Raw genomic sequence first — 21279 nt, 5'->3', positions numbered from 1 at the left:
CTCGCAATCCAAGGTTTTAGTGAATGTTGAACTTCTTTCGCACCGCACGTAGCCAACCGCGGCTAATTGGAGGTACGAGGGGGGGGGGAAGGACAACAATCGAAACACAAAAAAGCAGTTCTAAAAGAAATGGGTTTTCAATCTAGATTTCAAAGTGCATAGCTTCAGTGGCTTCCAAGTGAAGCCACTGAAGCTGTTCACGTACGTAGCCAACCGTGCTAGTCGGTATCCGGGATGAGCTGGCAATGTCCGTCGAGCGCTTGCCCAATCCCACCTGCCTTTTTATTAAGCCGTTCCGCAGTCTCGTACCGCTCTGAAGCCACTGAGGCGGCTCCCTGGCCTGCAGCCCCTTGCAGGAGTTAAACGCATGCAGGTGTCGGCCCTACCTCTTACACTTGAACAAGGGGGGGGTGGGGGTGGAGGGGGGCACGTGTCAAGCCATACGAGCCCGGCAACCGGGAAACGTGGGCCGGGTGGGGGTGGGCAAAGTCTTTGAAATTCATCGCGGCGGTGGGTTTTGTGAACGAGGTTCCCTGTAAACATTTTTTGCCGTCTTTGAAGGGTAGGGGGGGGGTGGGGTGGCTTCGTAACAAAGGGCTCGCGCGTGTTTGATATTTGACGTTGCCTGCTTTGGTCAAGATTTCGAATGAACATCTCCGTTTCCTTTCCTTGCCGCCCGCGCTGGGGTTTTAATTGTGCAATTGTAATCGGATAACGAGACCCTGGTGATTACCTCTGTCTCGCTAAAAACAGAAATGCCACATTCTCGGGCGAGGGCTAAGTGGTACTGTCAGATGAACACTCTGTACCTGCTTGGGTTTTGGAGACACTTTGGCCTGACAGCCGGGCGTTCAAAGGTCCTGAGCTGAGACACGTTTAGTAATCAGTAAAAAAAAAATGTGCAAAGTGCAAAAAACCATGGTAACTCATCAAGACTTTTGAGGACCCTACTAGGTGGCGCTGGGCTCGGATGCACTGAGCCACCACTCGCGAGTTTCAGGCTGTGATTTTGGGTTTCAGCCGTCCGGAAATGAACGGTGCTCCCCAGGGTAACGAGACTATGACTGTAGTAAATGAAAAAAAAACATTGTTTCACATACAACAAACATACTCTTTGGTTCTGTCGGTAAAGTCACGTAGACGTAAAAAATAGAAATGAATAAACCACGACGTTTCGATTGCGAAACAAGCAATCATCATCAGGTGTGACAGCCACAGCAAGGAAATTTTTTACTGTGAAAAATTTCCTTGCTGTGATGTATTTATTTCAATTTTTTATTTTTATGTATTTTATTTATTTTTTCACCTACGTGACTTTACTGAAAGAACCAAAGAGTATGGATCCTTGCAGTCACGAAAACTTCAAATCTAGAATACAACAAGCAGTTTTGTTTGGCTTTCGCAACCAATATTATCCACAATAGAGGTTTTTGAGTGAGATCGCGTAACGTGCTGTTTAACCCGCCACCGCCCGACAGCGAAATTGGTAAGGTTCGTCACGTAAACAAAATATACCAATTTGTTACTCGTACAGCACACCGGTGTGTTGGGGGGGTAAACCCACAATCATTTACAATTTGAGTACGACGTTTCGTCCGTAATTACAACCAGCATCGTCAGGTGACAGCCAGAATTGTGGATCGTGCTGTCGCCAGATTTGCATGGAAGATGAAAGAAAGGTAGGTGTGCACTTAGTGTGGCTAAGAAAATCCCGTCCCCTCCATTCCTTGGCAGTTCTTTGGCACAGAGTGGTGCACCGCTCGCTGCAAGCAAGTGGATGTCATAAACGCGGTCCGGGCATAATTGTGGGCAACGGTACATTTTTGGGGAAAAAAATAAAAAAAGGCTGTGTCCCCAGGACGCTGAGCGAGGAATCGGCCTGCGCGGGTGACCTTGCTGAGCGCGCGTGCGCCGAGCACAAGCCCGACTAGAAGGTAGCGCCGTTCCACCTTGCCGCTTCGCTCCCGCACGTGGCCTCCGCCGCAGTTTGGCGGGGGCGGACGCCGGTAATGATTTCCAGCGACGGAAGCTTTTAATCTGCCGGACGGTGATGTACGAGAAGGAAAGTCCGCGCGCGGCCCTTGGGATGCGTGTTTTTAATGCGCGCCTTACACTCGCGCATGTGCGCACGCTTTTTTATTTTTTTGTTATTATTATTATTATCCGGTACGGCTTGTCGCCACGTCGCGCACCATTAATGTTCACCTGAGAGGCTTTGATACCGTAGGTGCACGCCAGTGGACGAATGGGGTATTTGTTGCCGCACGTGCGAGAGAGATAGAGAGAGAGAGAGCGAGAGCGCGCGTGTGTGCCGGAAATTGCGCGCCTGCAGGTTTGGTCTCGGGAGTGGCGATGTGGCGGGTTCAGCGCTGTGCGCCACAAACCCAGCGGGTCGGGGTTTGAGTCCTGATTATCATGGACCCCAAACCTAAGTCTAAACCAGCTCTAACTCGAGTCTAACACAACCCTGATCCCTATTTTAATCGTAAGCCAACCATAATCCTAACCAAAACCTAATTAAAGCCTAATCCTAATCTTAACACAATCTTAAATTAACCCCAACTCTAACAAACATAACACATACCCAATCCCAATGGGAATGCTATCTCTAACCTTACCTATAACCATAACCAGACCCTAACCTAAAACTAATAAATATTCTTTTTCACTTTCCAAGTAAGGCCCACTGAGCTATATAGTAATTTTTCTGAAGTGACCTGGCCACAAATGATAGCTTAGCGAAGTGGCTTATCATGTGGAAATGTATAGCAGCCAAATACTCTAAATGCATCTTGATTCTGAATGTGGAGAGATAAACTGGAGAAAAATCCACTCGACCGCGTGGAGAGAGACATGCAAACTCCAAATATACAGGCGTCAGTTCGGGATTGAACCCTTGACCTCCACCGTGGCGACCCCATAGCTAATCCTGACCCGTACCTAAACCATAACACTAACCCCGAACTCCTAACATACATAACCCGACCACAACCCCAAGCCCACCTGAGACTCTGCCGCGTGTCTGTGGCCGTGCCCCAGGTGCTCGGGACGCTGCCGCCCCCCGGAGACTACAGTGCGAACCAGGGCAAGCCTCCGCCGTCCTTCGCACCCCCAACAGCCCCGCCGCCCCTGCGGCCCATGGGCCTCCCGCCTAACTTCATGCCACCGCCACCCATCCTGCCGCCACCCGTGAGTGTGGGCCCTCCGCACATACCTCCTCCAGGTGAGCACGACACAGCCACACACCTTGCACCAGCACCGCCCCTACACTAAGCTCAACCCCGTCCCCAGCGCCAACCTCAACTGCGCCCCACACACCAACCCCCGTTCATAACCCCAACTCTGCCCCTCACCCCATCCCCACCCCTAACCCCAGCACTGCCTGTAACCCCCAACACCTCCTCTCACCTTATCCCCAACCCGATCCCTTACCCTCAATTCCGCCCCAACACTAACCCCAACCCTGCCGCTAATTCCAACCTCGCCCCTAACCCCGACCCCGCCCCTAACCCCGACCCCGCCCCTAACCCCAACACCGCCCATAACCTTAATCCCAACCCCACCCCTTACCCCGAGCTTGCCCCAACACACCAACCCTGCCCCGCATATTAAGCGCATACAGTAAGTCCTCGTTTAACGCGGTGGATGTGTTCCTGAAAAGTGCGTGGTACGTGAAAAACGCGTCGGGCGAAAACAATTTCCCCGTAAATAATTGTACGATGCGACGCACAAGCAGTGACATGGCGGGACAAATAACTGAGCGTAGACCGCCACGTCACTGTGTCGCTCTGCGCACTGTATTCCTGTACCGTTCAGCCACGCAGCTCAAGAAATCGGTTCTGTATCTGTGCACGTTCCACGTTATATCTGTGCACGTTCCGTGTTATATCTGTGCACGTTCCGTGTTATATCTGTGCACGTTCCGTGTTATATCTGTGCACGTTCCGTGTTATATCTGTGCACGTTCCACGTTATATCTGTGCACGTTCCACGTTATATCTGTGCACGTTCCACGTTATATCTGTGCACGTTCCACGTTATATCTGCATGTTCCGTGTTATATCTGTGCACGTTCCACGTTATATCTGTGCACGTTCTGTGTTATATCTGTGCACGTTCCACATTATAACGGTTCGCGTTCCGTGTTATATCTGTGCACGTTCTGTGTTATATCTGTGCACGTTCCACGTTATAACGGTGCACGTTCCACGTTATATCTGTGCACGTTCCGCGTTATATCTGTGCACGTTCCGCGTTATATCTGTGCACGTTGCACGTTATATCTGTGCACGTTCCACGTTATAACGGTGCACGTTGCACGTTATATCTGTGCACGTTCCACGTTATATCTGTGCACGTTCCACGTTTTATCTGTGCACGTTCCACGTTATAACGGTGCACGTTCCACGTTATATCTGTGCACGTTCCACGTTATATCTGTGCACGTTCCGTGTTATATCTGTGCATGTTCCACGTTATAACGGTTCGCGTTCCGTGTTATATCGGTGCACGTTCCACGTTATATCGGTGCACGTTGCACGTTCCACGTTATAACTGTGCACGTTCCACGTTATATCGGTGCGCGTCCCGCGTTATGACGGTGCGTGTTTCGCGTTGCAAGGGCACGCGGTTTCGCGTTGTAACGGGGTGCACGTTCCACGTTACGATAGTGCGCATTCCGCATTGTGCGACAAGTGTTCCCGAATGGAAGAACCGCGTTATAGCGTGAACACCGCCACGCGTTAAGCGAGGACTCGCCGTAGACGGAAGCGACTTTTGTGTGTCACGTTGCCTCCCCTCCGCTCCCCTCCCCTCCCCTCCTTTCACCTGCGGCACGGAGACCCCCGGGCATCTCGCTTGCCAGTTTTCTGGAAAATTCTGAAGCCCCGTAGTTTGTCCCCGTTTAGATCCAATGATCGCTGTCCCCTTGGTCGCCCACTCGCATCCCATTATTCGTCTCGGCGCTCGTCCCTTGGAATTGATTCCGGCCGAAGTTTCAGACCCATTGCGCTGATTGCAACTGGTTGCCTTTCCCAACGTTTTCGGAGCCACTTTAAGGATCGCCGTCTTGCGCTTGTGTCTCTTCTTCATCTTCTGCGCATTTATTTATTGGGGTTGAACAAAAACAAAAAAGCCACGCGCGCTGACGATGTCACTGTGTTCTTTAAAGTAATCGAATTGAGTTGAGTAGCGAGACCGTTGGCAAAGAATGTTGAGTTGGCCGAGCCGTGTGGATTACAGTGGCCACAAGCCCTAATTTAACACAATCGTCTTCAGCCCGCTGCAATTTGCGCAAACGTTCGCCAACGACGGTAATAGTTTGACGTTCAGAAGCTGTTGCATTTACAGCTGTTTGTCAACCCACTGCTGGATGACGGCCTCCACAGGCCCTGCTGGTCATGTGGTTTGTTTAACCATACTTCACCATGCTGATCACTGTTGCTTTTCGGGAAGAGGGGAACCAGCACTGGTTCAGACATCACCCCCACCCCCACCCTACCCCCGACTGGACGTCAGCTGTAGCCAGGAGTCGAACTCGGTTTGCTGGGTTAGCGGCTAGTTGCACGAACGGCTGCCGCTTCACGCGACGTTCCGCCGAGCCGAAGACAGGCGGCGGCCCGTCAACTTTTCACCCCGGCGACGATGTCGCTTGCGAGCGGCGAGGCGCCGGCGGCCAGCTTGGTCACGAGCGGTCACGCCGATCCATCGTGAGAGCCCAGCTGTAACGGGCGCCGCTTTGAACACGATTGCGTCGCTCGGCATCCGTGCCCCGTTTCATCAGCCTCGCCTCGTGAACGAGCTGACTCGCCGCGCTGTGACCTCGGCCCCCATGCCTCGCCGCCGCTGCTGCCGCTCATCAAAGCCGAGCGTGCCTATTTGGGGCCCGTTTGGCGCTCGGCGGAGAAAGGTCGATCGCGATCGATGGAATTGTTTCTGCGTAATCCGCTCGTGCGTTTCGCGTTGGGCCCCGGTGGCGGTGCTGGAGACGGCGGGGGGAGCGGTACGCGCGCATGGTGGTACGGTACACTGAGCGGTACGGTACACGGAGCGGTACGGTACACGGAGCGGTACGGTACACTGAGCGGTACGGTACACGGAGCGGTACGGTACACGGAGCGGTACGGTACACGGAGCGGTACGGCACACTGAGCGGTACGGCACACTGAGCGGTACGGCACACGGAGCGGTACGGCACACTGAGCGGTACGGCACACGGAGCGGTACGGCACACGGAGCGGTACGGCACACTAAGCGGTACGGCACACGGAGCGGTACGGCACACGGAGCGGTACGGCACACGGAGCGGTACGGCACACTGAGCAGTACGGCACACGGAGCGGTACGGCACACGGAGCGGTACGGTACACCGAGCGGTACGGTACACGGAGCGGTACGGTACACGGAGCGGTACGGCACACGGAGCGGTACGGCACACCGAGCGGTACGGTACACGGAGCGGTACGGCACACGGAGCGGTACGGCTCACGGAGCGGTACGGCTCACGGAGCGGTACGGTCGCATGTTCTGACGGCGGTCGGCCTTGCCGGGCCGTGCCCCGGCTACGGGCTCCCGGCTCGCTCGACGCTGCCAAGGGCTCGCCAGCGCCCGTGAGCCGATGGGCATCGAGGAAATGGGGGGGGGGGGGGGTGGGGGGGGGGGTGCCGTGGCTCGCGAGCGCACTGTGCCGCGAACCCGTTGGACTTGAGTTGGGTTCACGGCGACGGTGATCATCGGTGGCGGGAATGGTGCCGAGGTGACCGGGCCCGTAGCGCAGGGCGCTGCGGCACCAACAGGCCAGGGTGAACGAGGCAATGAAGTTGAGCTGGTGCAGCAGATGTTTCTTCACAGCTGCTGAGAACCGCTGTGCTGATTGGGAGGCAGGGGGTGGTGGCGGCGGCGCTGCGGTCAAGCAACCCCCATGACCAGCACGCTGCGGGGGAGGCCTCCATCCAGCAGTGGATTGCCAAGGGGGCTGCAGATAATTTATTATTCCACTGATAGAGCATCAATTTCATATCCCCACGCGCCTCGCCGAAGATTCAATGAATGAGCGCTGTTATTAAGGGACTTTTGAATGATGAATTAGCTCGTAATGCGCGTTTAAAAAAAACCCCACGGCTTTCACGGCTTTGTCAATTTGAAACCAACAGAGATCGTTCGTGCGTGCGGCGTGAAGAGGCGCGTCCCGTCGCGCGCACCTCATTCACCATTCACCCCGGTGTTCCCATTCTTCATACGCAGCGGCCGCGAGGCGCAGCGTTCAGTCCCGAGCGTCTGCGAGCGTTCTTATCTCTCGCCGGGGGGGGGGGGGGGGGGAGAGGAGGGAGAGTCGGGTTTTGGCAGGCGGCTGCGAGCAATCCGAGGCGGAAGTGGTTTTGGGCACGGGTACAGAAATGTGCTCCTCATCTTGGCTTTATCGGCACGCACGTGCCCAAATTTCAAGCGCAACACGTAGGCGGCGCCGATCCAGATGGGGAAAACGGGGGTCCTGCCGTGGGAGCCAGATGTGAGTGGGCGTAAAGACGCTGTCTGTAGGATGGCCCCTCGGATGCCTTGTGTGGGTAAGCGGGTGAAAGTGACTCCGCTTGCTCAAGCAAAGCGCGGTGCGTTGTGCTGCGCTGCTCCCTCCTCTGTTGGTGGATATTTGAGCCATTGGTGGACATTCCACATTCTCATGGCAAACGGCCAGCGTAGTTCGTGAGTGTTTCAGTCGGAGGGTATTCGGCTGTTTAGGTGGCCTCGAGTCAGCGGGAAATGTTACTGTGACCATTGGTGACTTCCTGCAAAGTGGTACCAATTTTTATTGATCCCTCAAGAATGATTGGCTGAGTTGACCCACAACCAGGGTTTTAGCTCGCAACTTTTCAATTGAGTTCAGCACCGCAACAAGACCCCCTGGCCATATAACAAAGGTAGTGTTCGTGTTAATTAAGGTGTTTAAATTGACCCTGACTGCTTAGAAACAGAATTAATTTGATGACGACAAGTCCGTTTTTTCCCCCTGATTTCCAGTTGGCTCTGTTATGCGGTTAACCATTCATTGAGGATGACTTGGGTCGTGTGAAGCGCATGCTTACCAGCCACATGGAGCCCCTTTGCGAGCCGGCGAGATGTTAACTATCTCAACTGGTATACAGGTGGTTGTGGGTTCGATCCCAACCCTGTGACGCCTGCAGTATATTTGGACTTTGCAAATTCTTTCCGTGATGGTGTGGATTTTTTTTCTCAAGATCCTCCAGTTTTCCCCTTCGCATTTAGAAGCACGCGTTTGGAGTATTTGGCTGCTTCTCTAAATTTCCACACCACAGGCCACTTCGTTGAGCGACTATGTGTGGGCCAGGTCGCTTCTGAAATAATATGAAGCTCAGTGGGGCCTTACCTCGTAAAATAAAAAAAAATAGTTTGGTTTATAGTTTCGGAAAAAAAAGTTGTTTCTGGCAGGTGACTCAAACGTCATCAAATCTCATGCATTTACCAATGAGTCGGTGGTGATGCGGCTGCTGCGTTGGCAGTGATGTGCACAAGCACGATTGTAACGAAACAAACTCGGCGCGTTCGGCAATAACATCGCAAGCGTTGAAGGCAGATAAAAAAAATCTTCGGTGGGCAACGTTCCGGGCAACGACCCTTCCGGACGTGTAATACATTTACAGTGATTTAACGCCTCCAGCCGCCACTATCTCGTAATTATCACGATTCGTTTCTTTGTCCAGCGCTTTGGGATTCTCGATGAAGGGCACTTTTTACGTGGAATTTTCCCCCTCGTTATTACTGCACCGTGTTCAAAGTGAGCCTGTGTTTGTGGTTAATTCCTCGCCCAAGAGGGCAGTCCCATTGGCCCTTCGCACCCCACCGGATTGTTCCCTTCCCGAATGCAGCCACGGCTAATTTCATAATTCATCAATTTGGGAATATTCTCGATAACCCCCCCCCCCGGCCCCCCCACCCCCAGAATGCGCGGTGATCCCGGCGCACACGTAAAGTCTCCCGTCGGCGGTGATGTCGGTGCGAAGATTACAGGAAGGAAAAGAGAAGCGGCAGCGTTTTATCCGCCTACAGGGTGATAGTTTGGCGCGCGCCGTGTTTGCGCGCCGTGTGCCCTGGGCTCGCTGGAAAGGCGTGGGAGAAATGCGGCCTGAAGTTTGGGATCCTCTGCGAGAGGGGAAACTCGCGTGGGCCACGGGAGCGACCGGTGTGGACTAAGCCAGGCGAGAGTGTCTCCTCTGACTTCACGAGCATCGGCGTGGGAAGCGGTGGCGCAGCGCCTTGGCGTACTGCGCTACCAACGCGGCGACCAGAGTTCGAGTCCCGCTCATGGCCAACACCAGCGACGATTATCTGAACCTGTCCTGGGCTCTCCCCGAGGTCGACTCGGCCTCAAAATGAGAGGAAAGCGGCCCGGCGTGGTTCTGCCCACCCGCCGCCCCCTCGTGTGCCGTGCCGGCCTTCATAGACGCTCTCTAACAGCGCTTTCCCCAAAATTGTTCAGGCGATACGGGGGGGTGGAGATTCCACGTTCCCATGACGGGTGCCGGTCTGGCCAGAGGAAGACCGCCGTCGGCAGCAGCATCTTTTTCTCGTCCCTGTTTTTGGGGGGGGGGGGGGGGGGCTGTGCGGGGAGCGCGACCGTTGCCTTCACCGATATCTCCTTGCAGCGGTCTCTCCACTTCTCTCTGTCCTTCCGTCCCATCCACGCCAGCTGGATCGCGGCTTCCCTTTTCTTTGCGGCCCCGTCCGTCACCCATTCGTCCCGGCCACGTGGTTTAAATATTGGAGTTTCCTGCACTTGACCCGGCCAGGCATGGCCCTGATCCTTTGACGGTGCCTCCTGAGCCGACGGACCCCCTCATGGGTAATTGAACTCCGGAACCATTTCGCTTACGAGTCGCGTCGCTCCATGCCTCATCTCGTTATTGAGGGCGCGTGGATGCGGGGCGGTGTGCGGGGCAGCGCGTAAGCTCCCCCCCCCCCCGCCCCCCCCCCGAATGCCCCGACACCTTCCGTCGGCAGGCCACCAGATGGTGCGCTCAGACAGACGGAGAGGCGGTCAGAATAAACAAGCTTCACTCTGAAGACGTTTCAAGTGGTCCAGCGGTGCCGCAGAACAAGTAAATACATGACGAATACGTGAGTAAACAGATGATGAAAAACGAATCCTGAACGAATTCACCCCAAGGCCAACCTGCCGAGAGTCTCATGACTCCTATTTTAGGAGGGTTCTGCGTTGGGTCATCTGGCCAATTTTGTTTTTAACTCGACAGCACGCAGAGTGCGTGCATGCTCTACTCGTGAACATGTGAGTTGCCTTTGCAAGCTTTCGTTTTTCTTGGCTGCGTCAGTGGCGCGTGGCGCCCGGGACCCCCATCGCCCGCGTCGCCGACCCGTGCCTACCGGCGCGGTTAAGCACGGTTAAAACGACGCGCCGTGACCTGCGTCGATTGACCCGAGGGCCCGTTGTCCGCGATTATTTTTTCAGCTCGAGAGACAACTGGTGGGGGCGGGGTATGGTGTGTCCGCATGTGGTTCCTATTTTCTCACGTCTCTGTACGATTGTCGCCGTGATCCTAATGTGATCGTGCGATGGTTATCGCGGGGGCATTTGCAAAGCGGCTTATCGTTTACAAGGGACGATTAAACACTTCCTGGACACGTGCTTTCTTTTTGGGGAAGGAAATTTAACGTGAAAACGGCCCTCTAAGCTTCGAGTTCAAGCGAACTCGATTGTTTGAAAGCGTCTCTCAGTGTACCGCAATTTGTGTCCTCTCATTATTATAATATTGCGTTTTAAAAAAAGGCTAATTTTGTTAAAGATACAGTTAATTAATTTGCTTTTATACGTTGGGCACAGCTTTTAGGATATTTTTTTTGTATAACTGTATATATCCTGGCCACTTGATTCAAACATTTTCAGATTGTTTTGTTGTTAAATTAAACGCGTGGCGGTCAAGTGGTGGCGGTGCGGCGGGTTAGCGCACAGCGCAGTAAAGCTGGCGAACATCGGCGGCGATCGACCTCTGAACCGGTCTTGCCCCCCGTAACCGGCCCCCCACCCCTTTTATTCTCCAAACGACATTGGCCAGCGTAGTTAACGTGTCGTGGAATAACTCCCAGGACGCGCATCGCGGCATGCGGAGCGCCGCTTATATGCACGCATGTTGAACTCCTTTCGCACCGTGCGTAGTCAGCCGTGCCAGTCGGATGTGCGGGGGAAGGACAAGAAACTAAACACAAAAAAAGCAGTTCTAAAGAAATTAAGTTTTCAATCTAGATTTTAAAAGTGCATAGCTCCAGTGGCTTCCTCACATCGGAAGGGAGGAGCGTTCCAGACGACATCGGAAGGGAAGAGCGTTCCAGACGACATCGGAAGGGAAGAGCGTTCCAGACAACATCGGAAGGGAAGAGCGTTCCAGACGACATCGGAAGGGAAGAGCGTTTTCTGACAACATTGGAAGGGAGAGCGTTCCAGACAACGTCGGAAGGGAGGAGCGTTCCAGACAACATCGGAAGGGAAGAGCGTTCCAGACAGCCGCAGAAGCGCGTCTTAAAGCGCCGCGCGATGCGGTGACCGTCTTTGTTCTATGGCGAGCCAAAATCCGCTGCTGTGCGAGGATGACCACGTGATGGCTGTTACTCCTTGACGAGATCAGCGAGGTATCGTGGTTCATTTGTGTGTGAAGCACTCTGTGCGTAATAAATGCGACCTCATAATTGAGGGCTGTAAATATGAGAACGTTTATCAACATTAACAAAGGTACGCAGAAATGCTAAAGCTGTTAGTTTCCAGCTCGGACATCGCCTGTTCGCGGACCTAAGCCAGTGCAGGAAATTCCACATTCCTCTGGTTGGGGGGTGGGGGTGGGGGCATTCATACCACAGGACAAATGCTGTCGACAAAGCAGTGCTTGTTTTATCGACCATTGGAGGAATGGTGTGCTGAGCCGACCCCTGACTGGGATTTGAAATTGCATTTTGAATGTTGCAAGTCCTGTCAAGGGAGTGCAATGCGGGACAGTGTCACATCCGCGTTCTCAAAACAAACAATCGATGAGTTTTCTGGGGAAAAAAAAGTTTCAATGTTTTTTTTTTAAACGCGATTGTCTGAAACATGACCCATCACAGTTACCCCATTTACTGGATCCGTTAAAAAAAAAAACCCCAACTTCTCCCTTGCAAAAGAAAGAATTCAATTTCGTGGTGCGTTCCCAGAGATCAAATATAAAGGATGCGGCGGCCGCAGTCGTTCCGACCGGTCATCAAATTCCATTAGCCCCGTGCCGTGCAATGGATTTCATCGTCCGCGCTGAGGAATCGCAACACGGGCGGATGTTTTCATTTCATTGCTTTGTGCAATTTGACTAATGTCATGATTATTATTATTCATTTTATTACTGTTCAGCCTTGATACGAAATGATTTCCAAATCAATGACGTTCAAAATGCCCAGAGTGCGTGATGGCTTTGCTGCTGTTGTTGTTGTTGGGGAGAAGGGGAGAGGGAGGGGGGGTCGTGGAGGGTAGGGTATGGGGGGGGGGGGGCTAGTGGTGGGGGGGATGGGGGGGGGCTAGTAACGGTAGGAAGATAGGAAGTGAAAGAGCCCCCCCGGAGAGAGCGGCGGGGGGGGGGGGGGTAAAGTTTATTATATATTTATTTGTTTTCTTCTTCTAAGCCCTTCGTAAGGACTGACCCAGCAAAACGAAAGTGGGGGGCATTACGGCACTCGCGCGGCTATTTTCCTGCCCCCCCCCCCCCCCACCAAAACCTGTCCTCGGCCTCCGCGTGGGCCCTCGTCTAAGTGGACAAACAGCCGGGGACTTAAGCGGCGGCGGCGGCGGCAGCAAAGTGCCACCAAATGAGCGGAAACAAAAAAAATGGCAAAATTGCACCTTCCCGCCCCCCCCCACCCCCCCCCCCCGCCCCCCCCCCGCCCCGCAAGATTGCGGTCGACAACTTCTAAAGCAAGCGGGAGTAATTGAAGCACTGTGAAGCAGCGTTTAGTTTGTTTTAGAGCCATTTACGCCGGGCCCCCCCCCCCCCCCCGCCGCCGCCCTCGCCGCCGCCGCAGCGATTCACCGCTCGTTTTCTGGCGATGCTTTGGCGGAGCGAGAGCGCGGTGGGGGCGAACGCCCGGGCGCTTTTATGCCGAGGCGTTTTTTTTTCTTTCTTTCTTTTTCCGCCCCCTTTTCCCGCTTTCGCCGCGCTCCGCTAATGCCTCTAATGCAGTCAAATGAGTCGGATTGTTTCATGCGAGAAGTAATTTTGGCCAATTTCGGTGGCTTTTTGCGCTTCTCCCTTCTATCTCGCTCCCTCCCCCCCCCTCCCCCTCCCCCCCACACCCATCCCTTCCCACCCACACCCCCCACGGCCCAACGAATTGCACCCTCCTCCCCCTCCGCAGAACTTGCGTTACCCCCTCACGCTGCTCTTTGGGGGGGGGGGGGAGTTGCAGCGGGTCAAGGCACGCCGCCCGCCGTTTCGCGATCGCTTGGGCCCCTTCCGCCTCGCCTCTTTGCGCTTCGGTTTTCCGTGAAGTTTGGCGCCCGGGTGAGGCCGCTGGGCTTGCGCGTAGCTCTTTGGGTAGACGGCGGCGGTGGACCGTGTCGCTTGATCAGCTGTTGGTCGCCGCGCGGTTGCGCGTGTGTGCACCTGGCCTGGCACGGGCGTCGTGGTGGCGTCTTCACGTGGACATTCACAGCAGCCAAATGCTCCTCGACGCGTCACGTTGATTCTAAATGTGGCGGGGGGGGGAAAAAAAAATATGAGAGGACCCGGAGAAAAATCCACGCGACCTAGGGGAGAGGTGACACCAATTCTAGATTTAAAGCTTTCGTGACTGCTAGGATCCATACTCTTTGGTTCTATTGGGTAAAGCCACGTAGGTGAAAATAAAATAACAAAAAATCACGACGTTTCGGCCACAACACAAGCGGCCTTCATCAGGTGAAGGGACGAGGCTGTCAGCGCTGTCCTCCAGACAGTCTCGTCCCTTCACCTGATGAAGGCCGCTTGTGTTGTGGCCGAAACGTCGTGATTTTTTGTTATTTTATTTTCACCTACGTGACTTTACCCAATAGAACCAAAGAGAGAGGGACACCGCAAATTCAAAAGATACAGGTGTCAGGTGGTCGGGACCGAACCCACAACCTCCTCTATGCCAGGCGAGGTAGTTGAAGATCTCACCACCGCGATTTGGAATCCAGGCCGGAAGTTGACTCATCATCCTCCGTGCGGAATGTCAATTGAATAAGTGCCACTTTGTTGGGAAGATAGCGGTTAGTCATCTTACGGTGGTTTTGGTCCCTGCCATAGGAGCGTGGAGTTGCTGCTGCTGCTTTAGAATAGCCGGTGGAGGTGTGTGCTGTCCTGTTGCTGGTTTGAGCAGGGGAGACCCTTAGGCCCCCCGTCACTGTGTTTTTTCCACCACAATGCCGGTGCTAACCGCTTACAACCTAAAATTAATGGAGTACGCACATTGAATATTGTTTATTTTGTAAGGTGCAATCACATGTTCTTAATTGCTGGTTCACGCACGTGGGATTTCTTAAAATGTCTTTATTTTCATTACTTTTGTGAGACTGCGCGCAACTGAAGCTTTGCGGTATCTTATTAACAACAAAAAGCGTTTGATTAGACTAATTGATGGGTTTTGTTATCAAGGGTCCTTGGAGTGTTATGTGCAAGGGGGTGTGTGTGTGTGCATGAGCACGTGTGTGCATGCGTGCACAACACCTGTGACGATTATCTGAACTGGTCCTGGGCCTCCCCGAAGTCAGCTCGGCCTCAAATGAGTGCCTTCATAGGTGCTCGCTAACAGCGCTTGCCCCAGCAGTCTGTTAAGGCTATATGGGGGGATCTTTGTGTGGTGGTGGGGAGCGGTGGTGTAGCAGTTAGCACGTTGCGGTTGCGAACCTGACGACCAGAGTTCGATTCCCGCTCATGGCCATCACCATTTTACGATTATCTAAACCGATCCTGGGCCTCCCCAAGGTAGACTCAGCCTCAAATGAGTACCTGGTGCCGTGTGTAAATATCGCCACTGGGGAGACAAAGGCGGTCGTGTGTGGTGCTGGCCACCCAACCCCCTCGTGTGCCGTGCCAGCCTTCACGGATGCCCGCTAACGGCACTTGCCCCAACAGTCTACTCAGGCTATACGGGGGATCTTTGTCTTTGTGGTGGTGTTGGTGGTGGCGAGGGAGGCGGTTGCATAATGGTTCACGCACAGCACTATAGTAGATCTCACTAACCCGAGTTCGATTCCTGCTTATGATACTTAACACCAGTGACCAGCGATATCCAAACTTTGAGTGAGTCTTAAGTGAGTGAGAAGGCTCCAACCGTGAACCTTTCCGGCCGTGACCAATCTACCACCCACACCCAGTGCCGTGTGTGTACGCGTGGTGGTGGTGGTGGTGTAACCACCGTCGCTTATAATGCCTTTACACATCCGACCGGAACCGCCCGCACCTCCGTCCCAAGCGACGGTCCGTCTCGGTGAGGGTGCGTGACGACATTGCAGGGGTACGCGTTTTACAACTTTTCCCCCAACTCTCTCTCTGTCTCTCTCTCTCTCTCCCCGCGCGTGAACGGCGGGTGGAATTATCGTGTGGTCGTAACTCCCTCAACCACCGTGCACCCCATGGGCAAGGATTCCCAGCTCCCTCCTCTCCCCCACCAGACGCGCCCACTGCCCTCTCCCCCCCCCCCCCCCCCTAATGCACGCGAGGTGTTGACAGTGCAGCATAATTATAGGCAGATGATAGGAACCACATTAGGCACTTGTGCCGGGTAATTGTGCCACTTGTAGGCTTTTAGCGACAGGCTGCAGCGCATTTGTATGACTCCGGTCCAAACAAGGCTAATCTCGGGGTCCTTAAGATGATTAAATGACTGCTGTTTTAAAGCTAATTTTACCCCGCCAATGCGCTATTTGCTAATGATAAAATGTGCCTTTGAAATTGCCCGTGTGGGATAGAGTTTGAATAAATAGCATTAGAGAAGCCGCAAAATTGGCGGGTACATTATGCTCGTATAATGCGAGCGGCGCATGTGAGCAGCGGGTTTTATTTTTATAACCCCCCCCCCCATTTCTGTAACACCAGCATCCGCCGGGATAAAATGTCCCCTCTTTGATTGCAAAAAACTCGTACATTTGGCCTCATAAATGGTCTTTTGTTTGAGTTTTAAAGTGCGCGGAGGCCCTCTTTGTAATGTTTTGACAAAGTGGCTCTCTCGCTTCCTATTGTATCGGCGCGCCGGGCAAAGAAGCAAGAAAGCCGTGCGTGCGCACACAAAGTAGCGCCGAGCAATTTCGCCGAGCGAGCGACTTGGCGCGGTGTGTGTCCGCCGATACGGCGTTACTTTTTTGCAGCTCGTCGGCCATGACCATCGTTCCGCTGTTGGATGAAGCGGTTCGTGCATCGGTGAGCGCGCCGAGCTACGAACCCGGCGACCTGGGTCTCTCCTGGGTCGACTCGGCCTCAAATGAGTACCCGGTGCGGTGTTTGAACATCGCCGGTGGGGAGACAAAGGCGGCCGGGCGCGGTGCTGGCCAACCACACCCTCGTGTGCCGTGCCGGCCTTCATAGGGTGCTGCTCGCTGACAGCACTTGCCCCAGCAGTCTGTTAAGCCTATATGGGGGATCTTTGTCTTTGTGCCCACCGATATAGCGGTGCTTTGCAAATCATCGTCATCAACATCAGCCACGATTAATCCACCGCTGGATGAAGACCGCCCCCTAGACATCACCGTCTGTCACAGTTGCGCGATGCAGAAATCCCTCCTTTCGCTTGCACATGAGCTGAACTCATCCGCTCCTGGTCCACGGTGATTCGACCGTTGCTACGCACAACACACGGGCGTGCTTTATACTCTTGTCACGTGGTATCATGCTCCAGTGGTTAGTCCAACAAATTCGCCATCTTTGGAATCGACCGATGACAGTTGAGTCCTCGTGATGTACAAATAATTAACTGCTCATTGGGTTCACTTCTGCAGCGCACCGCTCTTTAGCTGCGCGAGCAAACTTGCATTGCAGTTTAGAGATGTAGCCAAGTTCAGTTGCGGGACAAAATTGGATGCGACGGGGTTTTTTTGGGGGGGGGGTGGGGGGGGTGCCGTGGTGGCTGGGGGAAATGTTAGCGACCTCGCCTCGTATTCAGGAGGTCGGGGTTCGATCCTGACCCTGACGCCTGCTGTATATTTGGAGTTTGCGTCTCTCTCTCCCATCATCATCATCATCACTGTGGCTAGGAGATGTTAACTACCTCGCCTGGTACGCAGGAGGTCGTGGGTTTGAACCTGACCCTGACACCTGCTGCTGTATATTTGGAGTTTACGTGTCTCTCTCTCCCCGCGGCCGCGTGGATTTTTCTCCCGGTCCTCCGGTTTTCCCCCCTCCATATTTAGAAACATGCGTTTAGAGTATTTGGCTGCCATAAATTTCCGCGTGACAAGCCACTTTGGTGAGCTATCATTTGCGGCCGGGTCGCTTCTGAAAAAGAGCTACATAGCTCAGTGGGCCTTACCTGGTTAAATAGATTTTTGTTGTTGTTGAGGTTAAATCTGTGCCGTTAGTGGCGACCAAGTTGAAAGCCTCCGATTGCCACGGTTGGCTGCGTACGGTGCGAAATAGGTTCAACGTTCATACATACTTTGATAAACAGATTCAAACACGGGTTGCTTGCCTGGAATCGAAGCCAGGAGTGTCAGGCTGTGTCAGCGGCGCCGGCTCTGCTCTCTGATCCCCCTGAGCCCCCCCCCCCGCCTACCGAGCCCCCTCCCGGCCACCGCTACATATCCAATATCCAATGTGTAGCTGGCTTCCGAATACATCTTTCACGCTTTTTTTTTTCCATGCTCGATTTGAACCAACTAAAAAATTGTTCATAATAGAGTTTTTTTTGGGTATGGTCGCGATATAACCCAAAAAAACCTCTATTGTGGATGATATTGGTCGCGAAAGCCTACGTGTTAAACTAACAAACAAATGCTTCATCAGTGGCTTCCAGCTTTATAATGAGACCCTGCACTCTTGCGTGCATGCGTGCACGTAGGTGGGGCAGTGGTGAGCGTCGCTGCGCTACGAACCCGGCAGCCGGGGTTCGACTCCCGCTTACGGTCAACACTAGTCACGATTATTTGAACCGTTTCTGGGCCTCCCCCAGGTCGACTCGGCCTCAAATGCATACCTGGTGCGGTGTGTAAATATTGACACTGGAGAGGCAAAGGCCGCCAGATGCGGTGCTGGCCACCCACTCCCTCGTGTGCCGTTCCGGCCTTCGTAAGGTGGCTCGCGAGCAGCACTCGCCCCAACAGTCTGTTAAGGCTATGGGGGGGGGTGGGGGGGGTAATCTTTGTCCGTATATATATTTTTTTATTTTGTCCTACCCGTGCGTACACAGAGTAAACATGTGCGTAATGACCAATGATGGCTTCCGCACGAAGTGGCATTTACGGAACGAGGGTCTGAAATGCGCGCGCATTTTAACGAGGTGAAAGCAGCTCATTGGAAAATCGCTGGGTCTTTACGAGCAGGTGGCCGCCCCTGTGGGCGCGCGCGCAGGGGGGGGGGGGGGCGGGGGGGCGGGGGGGCGGGGGGGGGCGGCATTGTGGGCTCGGCTGTGCGTGCGCTAATTGCTGCGGGAGCATCACAGTCGCGGCCGGGAATTTGCACTGCCAGGTAAATGTCTTGTCGGCGTGAGATGGGGCACAACGACGTTAGGGGTGCGGAGGGACGCGAGCCCTTTTTTTTTTGTTTTGTTGTTTTTTGTCGGCAAGTCCTCCCCCGGCTTCGCGCGCGTAAAGACTTTTGGACGATGCTTTTGTGCGTTGCGTATTGTGCACTGCAAGAGCAGTGCACTTGGTCCATTGTTGATGTTCCGAGGCTTTCGGTTGCTGCCGGGAAGAGAACACCTTGTGCTCTTTCCCAACGCAGCGCGTGTCACTTTGCGGTCACGAGCAAAATCAGCGTCCGTGCGAGTGACCCCCCCATAGCCATGGCAACACGTGAGAGGCACTTGGTCCGGATGAGTGTGTGTTTTCACCAAGAGTTCGATGTTTAAAAAAATATATAATTTCCATCATTAGTATTTGTCTCACATCATTACATTTTTGCCTGCATTAGCTACCTTGCACGCGAGACACGATAAAACATCTGTCACAATTTGAGCTCTGTTGCTCAGAATAATTTTTACATTTTCTCTTGGTTTATAGCATGACTCCTGACGTGTCAGGCCACGGACCTATCGACCACTCAATGTGTAAAGACACACGTGCCATTGGTCGGGTGGTTAACATCACCATCGTTTTCCCCTTTTATGAGAACTGGATGTTTGATTACAATGCAGGGATCCCCCGCTATGCATGAGGGTTGCGTTTCCTGGGGAAATGCTACTTAATTCGAAATTGCTCAAAGCGAGCTAATTTCCCCGCAGGCGTTACGTCATAAAATCAGGGGTTGCATTGCTCGCTGACTTTTACGTGAGAAAAAAAAAAACTTGCGTGATTGATAGTGCACAAAAATACGTGTGATTATAAGTTACTATACATTTAACTCATAATAAATACGAATAGTTTGGTAAAACTTGCCAGAGTTTGAGCTCGCTGATCGAGGCCATGTGGGGTGAGCAGTGGTGGCGTTATGCAGATGATGAAGCTAGAGCCCACGGGGATGTTCACCAGAGGGGAAGCTTGCCTCTCTTCTGGGCTTCTCTCTGGACCTTCTTGCCTGATCGCAGAGCATTTAAAAAACAAAATCTGCCCAAAGACAGCTGGGCAGCATTCTTCTTCCGCCCCTTGTACAGCTCCTCGTAGCAGCGATTGCCAGTTGCCGTTGGTGGTGGCGGTGGCATCGTTTCATCGGCCTCTTCCTGAGGTCGTTGTTTTTCTCCAGCTGCCTCGGATCCTCAATTGACAGCTCCTCACCATGGGACTCGCAAGGAACTCCGCCACATTGTCTGACTCCACCACATTAATCTCTGCCGGTAGCCAAACGGTTGGATGATTTCAGGGTTACGATTCGACCCCAGAAGAATTGATTGTCCGTCTTGATGCACAGCGTTAGTTTGTTGAGTCGGCCTGAATGTAGCAGCATATGATTTGCGTGCGTAATTAATACTCGATCCACTTTTCTTGAGTATCGGAATAAATTTTAGTCGATGGAAAAAAAAACACTTAGGTTTAAAATTTTCACCTAATTTGGTCCGCGAGCTAAAAGCGGCACTTACAACAATTGTCTCGATCGCTCACTCAAAATTGCGTCAAATTGAGTTTTTGCTAAGAATTCAAGTTCTCGGCTGCAATGGGCGTTTAATCAATTAACAAAACTACTTTCAAATTGTACATTCCAGAGAGGGCTGCTTCACAAACAAGCGATGCGATGATGGGGTGGAGCACTTTGCTTGGGCCTCTTGATGTTTTAAAAGAGCGCTTTTAATCTTAAGAGCGTTAATCCCTCAACCGACCGTCTTTCCCCGGCTCTTGTCACTTTTAAGTTTCTCCGCTCCGCTGCGCGCTCATCGCCGCGATCGGTCCGATGCACAGCGCGTGAACAAAAAAAATTCGTCCACCGAGTCACTGCCGCCTCAAGTCATTGATGAGGCCACGTCACCATCTACTCATTAAAACGTTCTAGATTTGAAGCTTTCGTGACTGCAAGGATCCAAACTCTTTGGTTCTATTCGGTAAAGTCACGTAGGTAAAAAATAAAATATAAAAAATCACGACGTTTCGGCCACAACACAAGTGGCCTTCATCAGGTGAAGGGACCGTGCTGTCCTCATGACAGCTTGTGTTGTGGCCGAAACGTCGTGATTTTTGTTATTTAATTTTTTCCTACGTGACTTTACCGAATAGAACCAAGAGTATGGATCATTAAAACGTATTTATAAATTGACGTCCGTTTCTGTATCTCCACCTGCATATAAAATATTTTGGTTGTCCTCATCGGCGGGCCTATTGTCGGCCTTCCAGGACGATGTTATCCGCCGGCAGTGTTTGTTCAAGCGAGCAAACCGTGGGCCAGTTTAGCCTTTCTCCGTCCTCGGCATGCGGAATTCTCTTGCCGGTAACTTCCGCCAATCCGGCTGCGCTCATTTAGCAAGCTTGACTCTGCTGATGAGACCTAGAAGCTTGAAACCCCCCCCCCCCCATCCAGAGTTTGCATGCTTAAGCAGTTCGAGGCATCGTTTGACCATTTTTCCCCGCTGCATGGTGTGCGCTGGTGAAGGACCGCTTAGGATGTCACCCGCCACTGACGTTGGTCGTGGTCCAGGAATCGTGAC

At 53.1% G+C, this 21279-nt stretch overlaps 1 protein-coding gene across 2 annotated transcripts in view; it reads left to right on the top strand.

Annotated features, from left to right (window-relative positions):
- The window catches only part of FIP1L1 (factor interacting with PAPOLA and CPSF1), a 56177-nt gene that overhangs the window by 21330 nt on the left and 13568 nt on the right, over positions 1–21279 (top strand). For both annotated transcript variants that reach the window (XM_076067503.1, XM_076067502.1), the window contains one exon: positions 3040–3223. In XM_076067503.1, the coding sequence (XP_075923618.1) occupies positions 3040–3223 (184 nt within the window). The remainder of the gene's footprint in view (positions 1–3039; positions 3224–21279) is intronic.

Source organism: Petromyzon marinus, chromosome 16 (genome assembly GCF_048934315.1).
Source record: "Petromyzon marinus isolate PM22_M1 ecotype Great Lakes invasive population chromosome 16, UKy_Petmar_22M1.pri1.0, whole genome shotgun sequence".
Classification (NCBI taxonomy): domain Eukaryota; kingdom Metazoa; phylum Chordata; class Hyperoartia; order Petromyzontiformes; family Petromyzontidae; genus Petromyzon; species Petromyzon marinus.
This window is presented reverse-complemented; position numbering and strand designations above follow the sequence as displayed.